The sequence below is a fragment of the Gobio gobio genome (genome assembly GCF_949357685.1).
Source record: "Gobio gobio genome assembly, chromosome: 22".
Lineage (NCBI taxonomy): Eukaryota > Metazoa > Chordata > Actinopteri > Cypriniformes > Gobionidae > Gobio > Gobio gobio.
Window position 1 is genome coordinate 42,466,881 of NC_137118.1, and position 19,306 is coordinate 42,486,186.

The 19,306-nt window shown below is 37.9% G+C and overlaps 2 protein-coding genes across 3 annotated transcripts in view; one reads left to right on the top strand and one right to left on the bottom strand.

Moving 5' to 3' along the window:
- The first annotated feature begins 46 nt into the window (after positions 1-46).
- On the top strand, positions 47-3,662 carry c3ar1 (C3a anaphylatoxin chemotactic receptor). Of its 2 annotated transcripts, XM_079804063.1 has the most exons (3): positions 47-248; positions 365-481; positions 637-3,662. In XM_079804063.1, exon 3 carries the CDS (start codon positions 676-678, stop codon positions 1,717-1,719), a length of 1,044 nt encoding a protein of 347 aa, XP_079660189.1. In that variant the 5' UTR covers positions 47-248; positions 365-481; positions 637-675; the 3' UTR covers positions 1,720-3,662. The 2 variants fall into 2 exon arrangements, with proteins under 2 accessions (XP_079660189.1, XP_079660188.1); XM_079804062.1 differs by having other exon boundaries at positions 151-481.
- Positions 3,663-14,459: 10,797 nt separating this feature from the next.
- The window catches only part of tdgf1 (teratocarcinoma-derived growth factor 1), a gene marked incomplete at both ends in the record, with an annotated part of 60,530 nt that continues 55,683 nt past the window's right edge, over positions 14,460-19,306 (bottom strand). The window contains one exon of the mRNA XM_079805215.1: positions 14,460-14,529. Within this exon, the coding sequence (XP_079661341.1) occupies positions 14,460-14,529 (70 nt within the window). The remainder of the gene's footprint in view (positions 14,530-19,306) is intronic.

The following is a 19,306-nucleotide window of genomic DNA, read 5'->3' on the forward strand; positions in this document are numbered from 1 at the left end:
CCATCATTTTGTAAATGGATTCCACATTATGATACTGTTGCCATATATAGTATGAGTTTAATTATCTAGTCTTGTGAACTAGTTTAGAAATTGCTGATCATTTGGGGGATTTCTGGTGCCTTTTCTACATATTACAGCAAATAATGACTTGCAGTTGAACAAATTGTTTGGACCCACAGCTGAAACGTCTCTGTGCTTCTCTAATCGTGGTTCTGTTTTACCACTCTTTAAAAGAGGAACCCAAGAATGTGAGTGTGTTAGCGTCAAAAGGTTTTAGTTTGTGCCGCTTGATCAACATTCTAGATAGAATAATGAAACTGAAATTGTCTGTTAAATAAGAAATGCGTTCATGCAATTACCACAGGAGTTCTTCTGCAGTCCTTTCATCTAATTATTAGGACTTCCTTCCATTTCCTGTGGTTCCGCCTTAAAGTGGTGAAAGGGGTAAAGTATCGCTAACAAGAACAGAGCAGCTGGTGAGGTGAGTACAGTTGGGGTTTTTTAATGGTGATAATATCTGATATAAACTTTATTGTTTAATCAAAGTCAAACTGCTTATGTTCCTCATTTGTAAGTCATTTGGGATAATAGCATCTGTTAAATGGACTAAATGTTTGACAAATGTGGTATTTACAGGATAAACGGAGCACTTTGGACAGCATCAACTCAAGCAAAATGAACCAGACGTCTGCTGACGATTACATCGACGACATGAACTCAAGTGGATATGATTATCCGTGGTCTTTTAATGAGAGTGAGACGAGCCCAGTGTCTTCAGAGGTGAGCAATTCTATGAGGGGGATTTCTCTGTTCGTCTACAGCCTGACGTTTCTCCTAGGAGTTCCCGGAAACATCTTTGTTGTGTACTTTGCTGGAACGAAGATGAAGAGGACCGTTAATACAATATGGTTTCTCAATCTAGCGACTGCCGACCTCCTGTGCTGCCTTTCCATACCGTTCAGTATGGCGGAGATCCTTCTTGACCATCACTGGCCGTATGGATCGGCCATGTGCAAGATTCTCCCCTCTGTTATAGTTATTAACATGTTTGCCAGTGTTTTCACCTTGAACTTGATTAGTCTAGATAGGTTCACCCAGGTGATCACACCGGTTTGGGCTCAGAATCATCGCAGCTTGTTTCTTGCTCGGCTGTCCTGTGTAGTGGCCTGGGTTCTGGCTTTGGTGCTCAGCTTGCCCTTTATGATATTAAGACAAACTTACACTGAAGAATATTTTAACATCACACTTTGCACCTTTCATTCTGATGAGGACTTAACAACATCTGGAATGTTGAGATCGTCTGGAATCATCAGATTTGTGTTTGGCTTTTTGATACCGCTCGTATGCATCACATCATGCTATGGAATCATCGCACGCAAGCTGGGCAGGAGTCAGTTTCAGTCTGGCCGAGCGTTTCGCATCATGTTGGCTGTTATCGTGGCCTTTTTTCTGTGCTGGCTGCCGTATCACATGGTGGACTTGATAAGAGAGTATGGAGGGGAATCGAGTGTCGTGGCAGTGGCGGTGGCGGTGGATCCATTGGTCATCTCTTTGGCGTATATCAACAGCTGCCTAAACCCCATTCTGTACGTTTTCATGGGGCAGGATTTTAAGAACAAAGTTAAACTTTCTCTAAGACGTGTTTTTGAAAGGGCTTTCTCTGAGGAGGGAACGCAAATGTCACGATCCACCCAGTCACAACAAATGCACTCCGTGTAGTGAAGAGATTTTTCCATGCCAAATCTCTGCACTTTCAAACAAGACTTTGACATTTTGTATCTGATGCAATGACACAGACCTTTTTGAGTGCAACTTAACATTGGTGTCTTTTTTGATGAGATATTGTTTTATTATTCCCAGAATCGTTTTCTTGACCAAATTCTGTTGTGAAGTATCTTGACAACAAATATTTTGCCTTTGTTATTTCCCTTTTAAAAAAAAAAGAAACTTAAGATGGCACATGCAAAACAGCACAAGTAGCTTATTCTAGCTCTTTTCAGAAGGAAGTGCACACTCGTTTTTTTCTTCTTTTGTCAGTAAGTTATGAAACTCTTATAGTGCATCTTAAACATCTGCATTGAAACAGATATGACAGAGAAGGAATATTGTTTTTGCTATTCTTAGCAATGCTCAGTTTTTGTTGCATTGTTTCTATCTTTATTCGATTCATGACACTGTGCTTTCTTATATGCCGAAAGTTCAAAAGTAGCTTGCAATCTGTAATGCTATCATAAGGCATCTGATGTATGATTTGAGGAAGTTAATGGTGTATCCACTGACTGGATGTGGTCTACAGATGCACACTTGTCTTGATTTTAAAAATATACATGAATATTCTGTCATAAATGGAAAATTCTAGTGTCTGCATATGCAGTACATAGGGGAGAGCGGGGTACAACCTTACGCTTTTTGTGTAAATCCACTTGGGGTTCAGAGTATTTATTTTTTCCCACATTAATTTATACAGTGTATACTTTTTTCTTGATTTACCCCGAAAGAATGGAAGTGAAATGTGACAACGTGCCCCATAGGTGGGGTATATTGTAACATGAGCATATGACAGCTTAAAATGTTACCTGATATAATCAAAAAAATATACAAGACAGACTGAAATAGTTCGTCAAAATACAATTATTAACTTTTTAAAATAAAATAATGGCATTTTTTTTTAATCATTAAAAATATACTAATCTTTGAGTTGACAACAAACGCATCTCTAAATACAGCTATACAGCATAGTTCAAAACATAATAATAATTAATCATTTCTGAACATTGACTCTCAGTCTTTATTCACCCTTTTCTCATGGTTTCTCAATAGAATTCATAAAAGTACGGAATATAATAGCTCATTGTAAAGCAGTGTGACAACATGCCCCGCCTGCACAACTGGGATTAACCCAGGCTCGTGTCTTCTGCTGTTAGATCAGCATTAAAGAACGACCTCAACTGTTAAATAACAGATATGAGATTACAATAATATCATATTTGTCTCATTTTAAATAAACTAAATTAAGTAAATAAATTAAGAAATGTACTATTTGCTAGGGTTAAGTAAATATTCAGTGATATTTTCAAAAAAAAATTGGCGCAATTTTTTCTCTAAATAATGTTGATATGGCCACTTGTAAATACACTAAGTTTTGTCATCCTGGCATGTCTGGAAAGTTTAAAACGATGTGTGTTACAGCTAACCCTGTGTTAGGTTGTGCCTTGCTCTCCCCTACTACTACTACTACTAATAATAATAATGCTATACCATTTATGTAACGTCAGTCAAGATTTTAATATTTTACTGTTTATCACAATGTCTTCAATCATTTTGTAGTTTTGCTCATATTGTTATGCCACATATCACAATTGCATTATCATCTCTAAAAGATGTTATAGCTAAAAAAGTATACGGTTTTATGTTTTAAGATAGAATTACTGTTTAATGATCATTAAATATTCAAATTGATTTTTATACAGTGTTATATTTGGGCTGTATGGAATAATTGTATTTGGTCAATGTTGTCATTCTTTGGCCATATCTAATGAGGCTAATCTGTAGGCTATCCTTGTCTCGGTCAAATGCTTTCCTAGCCTTTCTAGTTTCATGTCTCTCGATTCACTCTGCACTCTCTTTTCTTCCCACACAGCCTAATAAAACCATTTAAGCCCAAATCAATATTTCATGTCATTTAATTAATTTTATTTATAAATAGCTTTGTCTTGGGGTCCAGATCATCCTGTTGGAATTTACTTTGTGAAAATGACAGATTGATTTTACATTGTTCTAATTTTCACAAATAATAGGCCTACTTTTACTTGAATGCCTGATAGTAGCCTATAGTTTCCTCAATGCAAGGCACCAGAAAACAAAATATTGATATAATGAATAGAGTTTATTACGTAATTCTAGGGGTTTCACAGAATATAGTAAGCAATTTTTTGCAATTTGGAAAGTCAGAAATTACAACGACATCCCGTTTGTGCAAGGTAACAAATAGGCCAGTCGGAGATGATGTCCCTTCTCCACACCAAACCCCCCTCCATGCATGTAACAGGAACACATATATACACCTCCTGATTTGGATCAGGTGTTTCTCATCTCCCCTGCCACCTACAAGACAACCAAGAGAAAATAAATAAAAGGAAAACAAACCACGCCCACACACCATACCACCTCCCCTCTTAAGAGGAGAGGATCCTTGCAAAGGAACCTCTAAAACAAAAATTAGAAAAATATAATTACATCCTAATCAATTCACGAAAAAAACCGAACAAAAAAAAAAATCACCATTTAACCCAAAACCATTATAACAGGCTGCAAACCCAGTATGGTGGCTTCTTAATCTGATCGCCCTCTGCAACTTGAAGACCGCAACTCCTGGCGCCTTTAGGAAAAGCCACAGTCACAATGCGAGGAAAACAAAAAAAACTCAACTGAATCAGCCGCAAAAACTCTCACATGGGGCACGAGATAAGGCATGCGCCAGTATGTTTTGCATCCCCCTTGTGTGTCGAATCTCCAGAGGATAGGGTTGTTAAAAGAGAGACCATCGAATAAGACGCTGGTTTGGGCTCTGCAAAGAGTGCAAAAAAAGTATGTGGATTGTGGTTCGAAAATACCACAGTTGGAAAAATACCACTTGTTAAATAAATTTCAAAAAATTGCAAAGCCCAAATTAACGCCAATGCCTCCTTTTCGATAGTGGAGTATTGCAGCTGGTGAGACTTAAACTTTCTGGGAGAATAAGACACCGGTCTCTCTATACAACGCGCATCAGTTTGTAACAGCACAGCTTCAGCCCTAACTTGACTGGCGTCAACCTGGATCTGAAAAGGCTGTCCAATATATGGGGCAACCAGCACAGGTGCAGTGCTAAGCAACAGCTTCACATTGTCAAAAGTTAGTTTACACTTTGAGGAACACTCAAATTTCACGTTCTTCTTCAATAAATCAGTCAAAGGCTACCACTGAAGAAAAAATTTGGGCAAAAATTCTTGTAAAAGCCCACCAACCATACCCAGAAACTGCATAAGCTCTTGTTTCGTGTGAGGTGGAGGAAAATTATCAATTGCCAAAACCTTAGTGCATACCGGACGTACATTACCCTGCCCAACTTCTTTCCCCAAATACACTATATTACTAAAAGTTTTGGGGCGCCTGCCTTTACATGCACATTAACTTTATTGTCATCCCATTCTTAATCGCATTTGTGAGGTCAGGCACTGATGTTGGACGAGAAGGCCTGGCTCACAGTCTCCGCTCTAATTCATCCCAAAGGTGTTCTATCGGGCTGAGGTCATTACTCTGTGCAGGCCGGTCAAGTTCCTCCACAAACTCACTCATCCATGTCTTTATGGACCTTGCTTTCGTCACTGGTGCGCAGTCAGAACAGGAAGGGGCCATCCCCAAACTGTTCCCACAAAGTTAGGAGCATGAAATTGTCCAAAATGTCTTGGTATGCTGAAACATTAAGAGTTCCTTTCACTGGAACTAAGGGGCCAAGCCCAACCCCTGAAAAACAACCCTACACTATAATCCCCCCCTCCACCAAATGTTACACTTGGCACAATGCAGTCAGGCAAGTACCGTTCTCCTGGCAACAGCCAAACCCAGGCATCTCTACTGCTCTAGAGTCCAGTGGTGGCATGCTTTGCTGCTCAGCCATGGAAACCCATTCCATGAAGCTCTCTACGTACTTATTGAGCTATTCTGAAGGCCACATGAAGTTTAGAGGTCTGTAGCTATTGACTCTGCAGAAAGTTGGCGACTTCTGCACACTGATGTTGACCCCACTCTGTGATTTTACGTGGTCTACCACTTTGTGGTTGAGTTGTTGTTCCCAATTGCTTCCACTTTGTTATAATACCACTAACAGTTGACCGTGGAATACTTAGTAGTGAGGAAATTTCATGAATTGATTTATTGCACAGGTACCATGTTTGAATTCACTGAGCTCCTGAGAGTGACCCATTCTTTCACAAATGTTTGTAGAAGCGTCTGCACGCCTAGTGCTTGATTTTATACACATGGCCATGGAAGTGATTGGAACACCTGAATTCAATGATTTGGAGGGGTGTCCCAATGCTTTTGCCAATATAGTGCGAAACACTTTGCCAAGTAGACCATGAGCCTAGCCTCAGCCAAACGCTAATACGTAAAAGATGCTGATCCCGCGTATCACTATATACAACCACATCATCTAAATAGACAGCACATCCATTTAAACCAGAAGTTACATGGTTCATCAAGTGTTGAAAAGTAGCGTAGAGTAACTCATAACAGAATAAGAATATAGCCCAGAAGGGGTAATGAATGAGGCAATCTCCTTTGCACAAGCAGTTAAAGGCACTTGCCAATATACTTGCAATACATTTCATTTACTGACATACAAATAGCAAAGGCAAAAAAAATCTACACAATCTTCCATTCGCGGCCATGGGAAAGAATCTGGTTTGGTTACATTATTCACCTTATGATAGTCAGTACAGAAGCGGCACGTTCCATCTGGCTTTCCCACTAGTAAACAAGGTGATGCCCAGCTTGAAAAGGAAGGTTTAACAATGTTATTTTATCATATATTTAATGTCTTTTCCGCTCAGGAGTTGAGATTATGTAAACTTGACGTTCCACCGTATATGGACCTGAAAACTTGGCACAAAAAGGAGAAGCATGAAGAGGCAACACCTGGACAAAACGCACAAGAGTCTGTTTCGATCAAACAAACGCCTCATCTTTTGTTTGTTCAACAAATCTTCCTCAGCCATTTGACCAACTAAGAATAAACACCATCTAAAACCATTTAGGCATTGTAACAAACTCTGAGGTGGATCTGGCCCCCCTTTTAGACCCTCATGGAGAACAGCCAGTGGTACACGCATTTTATCTCCATAGACCAACTTATTGGGACTAAAACCTAGACTGTCCTGAACCACCTCACGAGCCGCCAACAATAACAATAAGCCTGTAGCAAACACTTTTGCCTCACACCAAGCTGCTGCAAGAACTCCTGAAACATATGAGATAAAATTTGATCCCTGGTCACTTTGAACCACCCTAGGAATCCCAAACACAGAAATAAACTGTCAAATTTTTAACAATAGAACGAGTAGTGATTGAACGAAGCAGATAGGCAGCGGGAAATCTAGTACTCTGACACAATACTCTAAGAAGATACACATCCCCTGATTAGAACGGACCCACACAGTCTACTTGAGTCTTTCGACTAGACTTTCAAAGAACAAAAGTAAAAATAAGCATGTTTTGCTGACTATTTCTCAGTAATAATTTCCTATTTAAACATGTTCCTCATTTTTAATGCATTAGGGTGTCACTGTAAAAAGCCAGTTGATTCATAATGTGAAATCTTAACAACATTAAGATTATAGGTTTTTACAGTTGTTTTTTATGAACTCCTATAGGGAAAGTGAATGTCTCAGGTCCTGCGACTGGTCACCATTTGTAATAAATTCTTAATTTGAATCACAGTCTCTAGTTAACGGTCTTCCTGCAGTGTACTATAAACAGGCTACTAATATTTCAAAGTCTCTCAATTAAAATGATCTCATAAATGCATAATATTTATAAAGGAATTAGTTGTTTCAACTACTTTTAGATGGGGTTTAGCATGTCAGACTACATGATATGTCAACTTCCCAAAAGAAAAACTATCCAAAAATGAGTTGGCGACTTGATTGTCATTGCTGTTTTATACTTTGACAAATGTGTCTAATCGGTTGGTATAGCCTAACATAAAACAATTTTGTTGCCTAGCATTTAAAAAAAATCATTGCCCAAAATCTGACAAATCTCTTCATTATGCATCCTAATTTCTTCTCAAAATAACACATGCTGCTGTACCGTCCACTCACCACTAGAGGTCAGCATCTCTTACCTGCTGACTTTATTGAGACTACATCACCTGTGACAGTTACATAGGGTGCATCTCAATCAGCTCCCTAGGTCGTGAATTAGTTTATAATAATAATAATAATAATAATAAGTTTAATTTATATAGCGCCTTTCCCAAGCTCAAGGACGCTTCACAATACAGTAAATAACAAGCAGTTTACACATAGACGGACAGTGGACATTTGCCCAGTCCAAGTAATGAGCGATTGCAGTTGCAAATCGCACTACATTTGCAATACAACATGAAAAACAAAGGCAACAAACATTAATTACAGACAGCATGGTGGGCAGTTAGAGTAAAGATGCAACAGATTATTGGTAGTCAGTTAACATTGTGATTGTGTTATGTCAAGTTAACATTGTCATGACTGATAATACTGATTAAACAAATGTGTTTTGAGTTTACTTTTAAATTAATTTAACGTGGTTGTTGTCCTGAGAGCCAGGGGGAGAGAGTTCCATAGCTTAGGGGCTGTAACAAAGAAAGACCTGCCACCCATAGATGATAAGCGAAATCTCCGCTCACAGAGGAGTTCACAGCCAGAAGATCGGAGAGTTCGAGGGGGAATATAAGGAGAAAGTAATTCAGAGAGATAGGCTGGAGCAAGACCATTGAGTGACTTAAAGGTAAGCAGAAGAATTTTGTAAGTGATACGGGATAACACGGGTAGCCAGTGCAGTTTGAACAGAATTGGAGTGATATGGGCAGTTTTTTTAGTGTGAGTTAGTAGTCTTGCGGCTGAGTTTTGGATATATTGCAAACGTGAGATAGAGTGTGCTGGTAGTCCAGAAAAAAGAACATTACAGTAGTCGAGGCGAGATGTGATGAACGCGTTTATGGTTTACAACAGGGCTGCCCAAACCTGTAACTTAACATTACAACGTCCGCAGTATTTTATTCATGATTTTATTTATTTATGACTTTTTTAATGTTAGGTAACATACATTATGACACATACTTTGATTGTTACATACCTGCAACATTTCAGCCATAAATTAATTATAAATGTTAGCTAGACTATGTTCAGTACCTGTCATCAGAATCTCAGTTAAGGGAACATAGTGAGCATCAGTGATCCCTGGTTTTCACGGTCTATAGTGGGACTTTTTTAGGGAGCGAACTTTTTAGCCCACTGGAAGAATATTTGCAATTTAGACGGCTCTTATAATGACCGACTCCCTGATCAGTGCCCTAACTACTGAACTAGGGAGCTGATTGAGACGCAAAATGAATTGCTAACCTCATTCGACAACTATTATAGAAATGTCCAATTTTATATTCACACAAAGCAATAATTATAATCGTAATGAAATCTTCGAAACAATTTGTCTTGTGAAAAGCGATAGCCTATAAAAAACAGCTGACTTGTAAGTGGTAGTCTTATATTCATTTACTTATTGCTATTTCTTGCATCTATTTACCATACATGTATGCATTGGGCAAACGTTTTTATTCCAATTTACAATTTGCAATTCAATTATGCATTCCCTGGGAATCAAACCTATGACATTAGCATTTCTAGCAGGGAGGCTTAGCCATCTTTAGGTAGCTCAGCCAAGTTTTTGTACATGTTGGTGAAGTCTCTTAGAGGAAGTGGTTACAAGTCGTGAACATGAGGGGGAAAAAACACTTAACACTTAAACAGTCTACTGTGCTATCACCAGACCAAGCTCAATTTAAAGGGATAGTTCACCCAAAAATGAAAATTAGCCCATGATTTACTCACCCTCAAGTCATCCGAGGTGTATAAGACATTCTTCTTTCAGATGAATAAAATCTGAGTTATATTAAAAATGTTCTGGCTAATCCAAGCATTATAATAGCAGTAATAGTTGCTCTGTTTTTGAAGTCCATAAAAACTGCATCTGTCCGTCAAATAACTGCTCCACGCGGCTCCGGGGTGTTAATAAAGGCCTTCTGAAGTGAATCGATGCGTTTGTGTAAGAAAAATATCCATATTAAAAATTATTTCATTTTTTTCTATGGCTCTGCATCAGCCATCCCCGCACCATCACTTCCGGCAAATAAGGTCAAAATACATGCAAAATACCGTCGCGATCATAGATATAAACATAGATTCCTCATTAGTGCCTGCGCGGATCGGTCCAATGAGGCATCTACGTTTATATATCTTTGATCACGCCAGTATTTTGACCTTATTCGCCGGAAGTTATGGCGCTGGGAAGACTAGATGACATTCGTCTGATAAGAGGTAAAAAAAATAACATAAATACTGTTGGGTTTCTCGAAGAAACCGATCGTTTCGTGTCTTAAGAAATCAATGTGTCGCCACGAGCCGCAGGGTTTAATAAGGATTTGTATGTCTATGTGTTTTTACTCTCATTGCTCTCATACTCTAAAATATCCCCATTGACATGCATTATACAACTATCACACTGCAATGGTTGGAGTTAAAATCTTCATTTGTGTTCTACTGAAGAAACAAAGACACCTACATCTTGGATGCCCTGGGTAAGCAGATAAACATAAACATTTCGTTTTTTGCGTGAACTATCCCTTTAAGATTGAACATTGGTCTGGGGAGACTGCTCTGTATTTTCTACTGCACAAGAGGCGTGATCAACGGGCATAGTTCAAATGACTCTGTACTCTAAACTCAGTAACTGATAAACTTGCGCTGTTTGATTGACAGCTCCAGTGATTATAAAGGGAGCATTTTTTGATCACTTTCTATATATGATTTAATCACAGTTTAAATAACAGATTATTTTCATGGCACTAAGAGAAACTATGTGATGACCGTTTAGTCACTGACTTGATTAATTGACACACAAACAGCCATAAATGATTTTGAGACAAAAATGTCTAACTCTAAATGAATCATATCAGAAATCACTGATCACAGATCAGGCATTAGAATGAACATGGTTCCTTGCATGTTGTTGTGGCATTACTGTCGAGTCCACTCTGCCGAAATTGCAACTGATTTACCAAAGAATCCACAGTGAAATTTACCGAACAAACAAATAATACTCTACTGAGACATTCACATTGTTGAAAATATATAAGCACTTTTCTAGAATTAGATCAGATCTGATCTGGGTATGGTTGGTGGGCTATTACAAGAATTTTTGCCCAAATTTTTCTTCAGTGGTAGCCTTTGACTGATTTATTGAAGAAGAACGTGAAATATGAGTGGTCCTCGAAGTGTAAACAAACTTTTGACAATGTGAAGCTGTTGCTTAGCACTGCACCTGTGCTGGTTGCCCCATATATTGGACAGCCTTTTCAGATCCTCATGGAGAACAGCCAGTGGTACACGCATTTTATCTCCATAGACCAACTCATTGGGACTAAAACCTAGACTGTCCTGAACCACCTCACGAGCCGCCAACAATAACCAGGGCAACCCAGTCACGTTTTAATTCCACACAATAAGCCCGTAGCAAACACTTTTGCCTCACACCAAGCTGCTGCAAGAACTCCTGAAACAAATGAGATCAAATTTGATCCCTGGTCACTTTGAACCACCCTAGGAATCCCAAACACAGAAATAAACTGTCAAAGCTTTAACAATAGAACGAGTAGTGATTGAACGAAGCAGATAGGCAGCGGGATATCTAGTACTCTGACACAATACTCTAAGAAGATACACATCCCCTGATTAGAACGGACCCACAGAGTCTACTCGAGTCTTTCGACTAGACTTTCAAAGAACAAAAGCAAAAATAAGCATGTTTTGCTGACTATTTCTCAGAAGAACAACCCGATCTCAGTAATAATTTCCTATTTAAACATGTTCCTCGCTTTTAATGCATTAGGGTGTCACTGTAAAAGGCCAGTTGATTCATAATGTGAAATCTTAACAACATCAAGATTATTTTTACAGTTGTATTTTATGAACTCCTATAGGGAAAGTGAATGTCTCAGGTCCTGCGACTGGTCACCATTTGTAATAAATTCTTCATTTTAATCGGTCTCTAACGGTCTTCCTGCAGTGTACTATAAGCAGGCTACTAATATTTCAAAGTCTCTCAATTAAAATGATCTCATAAATGCATAATATTTATAAAGGAATTAGTTGTTTCAACTACTTTTAGATGGGGTTTAGCATGTCAACTTCACAAAAGAAAAACTATCCAAAAATCAACCTAATTAAGAGTTGGCCACTTGATTGTCATTGCTTTTTTATACTATGACAAATGTGTCAAATTTTGTCGCCTGGCATTTAAAAAAAAATCATTGCCCAAAATCTGACAAATCTCTTCATTATGCATTTTAATTTCTTCTCAAAATAACACATGCTGCTGTACCGTCCACTCACCACTAGAGGTCAGCATCTCTTACCTGCTGACTTTATTGAGACTACATCACCTGTGACAGTTACATAGGGTGCATCTCAATCAGCTCCCTAGGTCGTGAATTAGTTTATGGTTTACAACAGGGCTGCCCAAACCTGTAACTTGACATTACAACGTCCGCAGTATTTTATTCATGATTTTATTTATTTATGACTTTTTTAATGTTAGCTAACATACATTATGACACATACTTTGATTGTTACATACCTGCAACATTTCAGCCATAAATTAATTATAAATGTTAGCTAGACTATGTTCAGTACCTGTCATCAGAATCTCTGTTAAGGGAACATAGTGAGCATCAGTGATCCCTGGTTTTCACGGTCTATAGTGGGACTTTTTTTGGGAGCGAACTTTTTAGCCCACTGGAAGAATATTGCAATTGAGACGGCTCTTATAATGACCAACTCCCTGATCAGTGCCCTAACTACTGAACTAGGGAGCTGATTGAGACGTAAAATGAATTGCTAACCTCACTCGACAACTATTATTGATATATCCAATTTTATATTCACACAAAGCATTACTATATGAATTATAATCATAAGGAAATCTTCGAAACAATTTGTCTTGTGAAAAGCGATAGCCTATAAAAAACAGCTGACTTGCAAGTGGTAGTCTTATATTCATTTACTTATTGCTATTTCTTGCATCTATTTACCATACATGTATGCATTGGGCAAACGCTTTTATTCCAATTTACAATTTGCAATTCAATTATGCATTCCCTGGGAATCAAACCTATGACATTAGCATTTCTAGCAGGGAGGCTTAGCCATCTTTAGGTAGCTCAGCCAAGTTTTTGTACATGTTGGTGAAGTCTCTTAGAGGAAGTGGTTACAAGTCGTGAACATGAGGGGAAAAAAACACTTAACACTTAAACAGTCTACTGTGCTATCACCAGACCAAGCTCAATTTAAAGGGATAGTTCACCCAAAAATGAAAATTAGCCCATGATTTACTCACCCTCAAGTCATCCGAGGTGTATATGACATTCTTCTTTCAGACGAATAAAATCTGAGTTATATTAAAAATGTTCTGGCAAATCCAAGCATTATAATAGCAGTAATAGTTGCTCTGTTTTTGAAGTCCATAAAAACTGCATCTGTCCGTCAAATAACTGCTCCACGCGGCTCCGGGGTGTTAATAAAGGCCTTCTGAAGTGAATCGATGCGTTTGTGTAAGAAAAATATCCATATTTAAAATTTTATTTCATTTTTTTCTATGGCTCTGCATCAGCCATCCCCGCACCATCACTTCCGTCAAATAAGGTCAAAATACATGCAAAATACCGTCGCGATCATAGATATATACATAGATTCCTCATTAGTGCCTACGCGGATCGGTCCAATGAGGCATCTACGTTTATATATCTTTGATCACGCCAGTATTTTGACCTTATTCGCCGGAAGTTATGGCGCTGGGAAGACTAGATGACATTCGTCTGATAAGATGTAAAAAAAATAACATAAATACTGTTGGGTTTCTCGAAGAAACCGATCGTTTCGTGTCTTAAGAAATCAATGTGTCGCCACGAGCCGCAGGGTTTAATAAGGATTTGTATGTCTATGTGTTTTTACTCTCATTGCTCTCATACTCTAAAATATCCCCATTGACATACATTATACAACTATCACACTGCAACGGTTGGAGTTAAAATCTTCATTTGTGTTCTACTGAAGCAACAAAGACACCTACATCTTGGATGCCCTGGGTAAGCAGATAAACATAATTTCGTTTTTTGCGTGAACTATCCCTTTAAGATTGAACATTGGTCTGGGGAGACTGCTCTGTATTTTCTACTGCACAAGAGGCGTGATCAACGGGCATAGTTCAAATGACTCTGTACTCTAAACTCAGTAACTGATAAACTTGCGCTGTTTGATTGACAGCTCCAGTGATTATAAATGGAGCGTTTTTTGATCACTTTCTATATATGATTTAATCACAGTTTAAATAACAGATTATTTTCATGGCACTAAGAGAAACTATGTGATGACCGTTTAGTCACTGACTTGATTAATTGACACACAAACAGCCATAAATGATTTTGAGACAAAAATGTCTAACTCTAAATGAATCATATCAGAAATCACTGATCACAGATCAGACATTAGAATGAACATGGTTCCTTGCATGTTGTTGTGGCATTACTGTCGAGTCCACTCTGCCGAAATTGCAACTGATTTACCAAAGAATCCACAGTGAAATGTACCGAACAAACAAATAATACTCTACTGGTGATTTCTCTGGTCATCTACTCCCTTGATCCTCTGCATTCTTGGAAATGCCTTTGTTGTGTAGCTGGAATAAAGATGAAGACAACTGTTAATACAGCAGTGTTTAGTGAATGCCGACCTCCTGGGCTGCCTTTCCCATCATTACTATATACATGTATGTGGCACAAAGCTCTCTTCATGATCATTGTCTGTATGGATCCATCATGTGCAAGACTTTCCACTTTGTTATGCTCATCACCATGTTTGAAAGTGTTTTCACCTTGAGCTTGATGGATCGATTTACCCAGTGATCTCACTGTTTTGGGCTAAAAATGATCACAGCCTGCTAAAGGCATAGTTCACCCAAAAATTAAAATTACCCCATGATTTACTCACCCTCAAGCCATCCTAGGTGTATATGACATCCTTCTTTCAAACAAATTCAATCTGTTTTATATAAAAAATGTCCTTCCTCTTCCAAGCTTTATAAAGGCAGTGAATGGCAGGCCCAAATTTGAAACTTAAAGTGTTTCACTCCATTATAAAACTGCTCTACACAGCTCTGGGGGGTTAATAAAGGCCTTCTGAAGCGAATCGTTGGGTTTGTGTAAGAAAAATATGTTTATGTATTCAACTTACAGAAAAAGCGTAACTGGCACGATGATGATGTCGGATGTAGCATAAGTGTTTTGAACTGCGAGAGGTGTTACGCTTTCTGTGTTAGTTGAATGCGGAAAGGCGGTCTGCCTGAAGCTAGATATTTTACTTTATAACGAGTTATGGATATTTTTCTTAGACAAACCCATCGATTCACTTCAGAAGGCCTTTTTAACCCCCGTCCTGTGTAGTGGCCTGAGTTCTGGCCTTAAAGGGGTCATGAACTGGCTTTTTTTAATTTTTATTATACGGTTGTCTGAGGTCAACTTATGACGTTTGCGTGGTTTTTACATTTAAAAACATCATAATGAATAAGTAATAGGCTATTTTCTACCCTGGTTTTGAACCTCTCTCCTGGAACGCTTGGTTTTTATGGGCGTGCCGCACTGAAGACTTGGAAGTAAATGCCCACTGCTATGATTGGATAAGCTTTGCATATTATAATGAGTTTCTGCTCCCCTGTCAGAACATGTGGGAATTGTTTTGAAAGCGTGTGGGGAAACGGCAACCGGAATGAATCGCCCACAGGGCTCACAAAATGTCTTTATTAAACAAACACAATGATTTATCTCTCATCCACCAGCAATTAATTGGAATGTTATTTTCTATTACTTGGCCCACCCGATCGGTGGATATAACAGCGAACCATGCATCACTAACACACATACACACACACACACGCACAATCCTCACTGCAGAGTCAGACAAATCAGCATGATCCAAACTTCTGCGATTTTTCCTTCAAATATCAAGTCAAGAGAGTGAACAACACACTTGGTTGCCCGTCTGGAAAACACATAGCCCCGGGACGTTGGGCTTTGCGAGCCCTGGCCCATAGGCTACATGTCCGAGTCTGATCCTGAATCGCAATGAACCAACAACACCTCAAATAAAGGATTCTCCAGTGACAGCGTGCCAAGTTATGTTCAGTTAGACACGTACACATAATCAATAGACATCAAACGATCTGTAACAATGCAATACTGTCACATATAAAAAAACATGTTTTACTCACATTAGTGTGTTGCTCCATTCACTCATGTAATCTCATCCTGTCTGCAAATCCAGGCTCGTTTACAAACGAATCCGCGGTGAAACGAAGGAACAGACACACACTGTCTTCCCCATGTGTGCAGGATATTCATTAAAAATAAAGTTCATCCATGCATTCATAATATTGGAATCGAATGAAGCATTTGCGGTATGTTTATTGCTTGGAAGTTCGATCCGGTTTAGCTCTACGTAGGCCTATAATAGGTGGGCGGGGCAACAGAATCAGGTGTTTTTCTTCTTCTGTTGAGGCTGTGTTTCACCACACACTGATGGTGAACATGCTGAGGTCGAGCGTTTGCTGGGCCTGGTGTCAATAAAAGCTTTTCTTTGACTAACAATGTTTTCAGCTCCGAAACTTACAGGATCTTTTTATATTACCATGACCTTTTATATATCAAAAGCTCAAGGGAAAGTTGAGTCCTCAATTCATGACCCCTTTAATTCTTAATCCGCCCTTTATGGTGTTAAGAAAGACTGACAGAAAATGATCAACATACTGCCTGCATCATCATTTCGCATCAGAATCATGATGAGCAAAAGCAAAAAATGATATTTAGACACAAATTTGCTGACAATTACTAAGTAAACTGACCCCTGCAACTTAAACAAGTTCCTCTTTTTTATCACAATAGAAAAGACAGATGACAGATGTTAAAGTTTGCAAATTAAATGAAAGTGGAATTGAAAAGTGTTCTCTTTATTTTCTCTCTCTCTCTCTCTCTCTCTCTCTCTCTCTCTCTCTCTCTCTCTCTCTCTCTCTCTCTCTCTCTCTCTCTCTCTCTGTCTTTACATCTGCACGTTCCTTTTTGCAATATAAATAGTCTGAGTGTAATTATATTGAGCTTGACAATAAACATAATGAAAAACTGTCATGTCAGACAGAGCAAACTTATTTTTAAAGAGGGAAATGTTATAACAGAGTTGAACAGAAAGCCAGCGACCATGACAAATTATGCTCATGCTCTTTCTCAGTAAAAGCATAAAGCTACACAGTGAAAGTATGATATTTTTTAATAAAAACAAAACTCTGTAAGAATGTATTCTATGTAACCCAATGAGCCTTATATGAAAGACGAATGCTGGAAGGCAAGATCACATTTAGTTTAATGGTGCATGTCTGCAACAGCATCTCTCTGTCTCAAAGGCACAAAAAACTAGTAAAGTTAAAGAAATAGACTGTGACTTTTATACAGTACTGATATACACTCGGAAAAAAAGTGTAAAAGCTGTCACAGAGGCGGTATACCTTTCAAAAGTTACACCTTTGTACCTAAAGAGTGCATATTAGTACCTCAATGGTACCAAAAGTGTACATAGAACCTTCCGTACCGTTCCCGACAGCTTTTGTACCATTTTTTCCTTTTTCTGAGAGTGCATAATGTCAGGCTCTTCTAGGAAGTGCATTAGAGAAGTGCTTTTGCTTCTCATGCTGACATCTTAAAATCCCTTGAACCCTCTCAGCTCTTCTTATTTGTTGCTCTCTCATGGTCTCGATCACATGTTGGTCCCGGAACTGAAGCCTCTGGACCCACTCTTCACGTAACCTGAAGGAAAACATTGAGTCTTTATGATAAAAGCGTCTTACTGGCGTATTCTCACATAGACTTTACTTTACATTGGCGAGTCTGATGTATATTAGATGTCATTTAGGTATATCACTGTAAACAAAATCCCCGTAAAATTTACGGTAAATAAACGGCAGCTGTGGTTGCCAGAACTTTACTGTAAAAAATACGGTAGCAACATTTTAGGTTTGACAGATTTAAGTTAAATTTACAATAAATTACTGTAATTCATTAACTGAAATAATGTTAAATTACCAATCTATTGAAATACTAATATCTGTAATGTACCTTTGATAACCACCAATCACAGTGGTGATGAGAGTCACATGATGAATCAAAGCTTTTAGGAGGACAAGACTAATATATAGAAGGTGCACAGTGTCATTCACACAAACACTGAACACCATCATGGTAACACACATGGCATTTAAAAATTGCAATAAACATTCATTTAACAACAATAAATGTAAAATAAAACCCAAATGTACAAAACTGATCAGAAAAAAAAAAGTAAATCTAAGAAAGTTATTTCAATGAAAATACATCAAATGTGAAGTATCACGCAGGGAATTCTGGCAATTTCAATTTACGTTTTTTCACTGTAAATTACACAACGACTTCTTTTTCACTTCCAAAAACTAAATTTAACAGTATTTTTTATGTAAAATTACATTAAATGTAAGGTTAGCTCTTACAATTATTCTCCGTATATAGTATGGAAACTTTCTGTCAACCAGTTAACTGTTAACCGTAGCATTTTTACAGTCTTTTACCATTAAAAACATGATAATTTTTTACAGTGTACACATTTGAAGAAAATGTAGTGCTATCGCTCCGTGATTCAAATGAATAGGGGAATCTTTTTTTTTACTCACTGTAAAAAAATTCAGGTCTCCAATTGAAAATGTTCAGGTGACCGATCACATCTAAATTTTTCAGTTGGCCAAATTGAATTTCTGTGAATTGATGCAATTTAATTAAGAGAAATTCAATTCGGCCAACAAAAAAATGTAGATGTGATCGGTCACTAGAAAATGTTCAGTTGGAGACCTGCATTTTTTTACAGTGCTGTTTCATAGAAATAAACAGAATTTTGTCAAGTAATATTGTAGAATAGAATGGTAACTTTACAATAAGGTCTCATTTGTTAACATTAATTTATGTATTCACTAACATGAACTAACAATATTAAATACATTTGTTAAAGTATTTATATTTTTGTATTTATTTCTTTGTTAATGTTAGTTAATAAAAATCCAGCTGTGCATTGTTTGTTCATATTCACAGCGCATTAATGTTTTCAAATGCAACGTTTGATTTCATTAATGTATTAGTAAATGTTGAAATTAACATTAAATGAATAGTTGACTTTAAAAGGAACATATCCCATGATTTATTCACCCTCAAGATATCCTTGGTGTAAATGACTTTCTTCTTTCTGATGAACACAATCAGAGATATATTAGTAAATATCCTGATGTTTCTAAGCTTTATACTGGCAGTGAATGCCATCATAACTGTACTCCACACGGCTCTGGGGGTTAATAAAGGCCTTCTGAAACTTACGGAAAAAGTAACTGGCGCGAA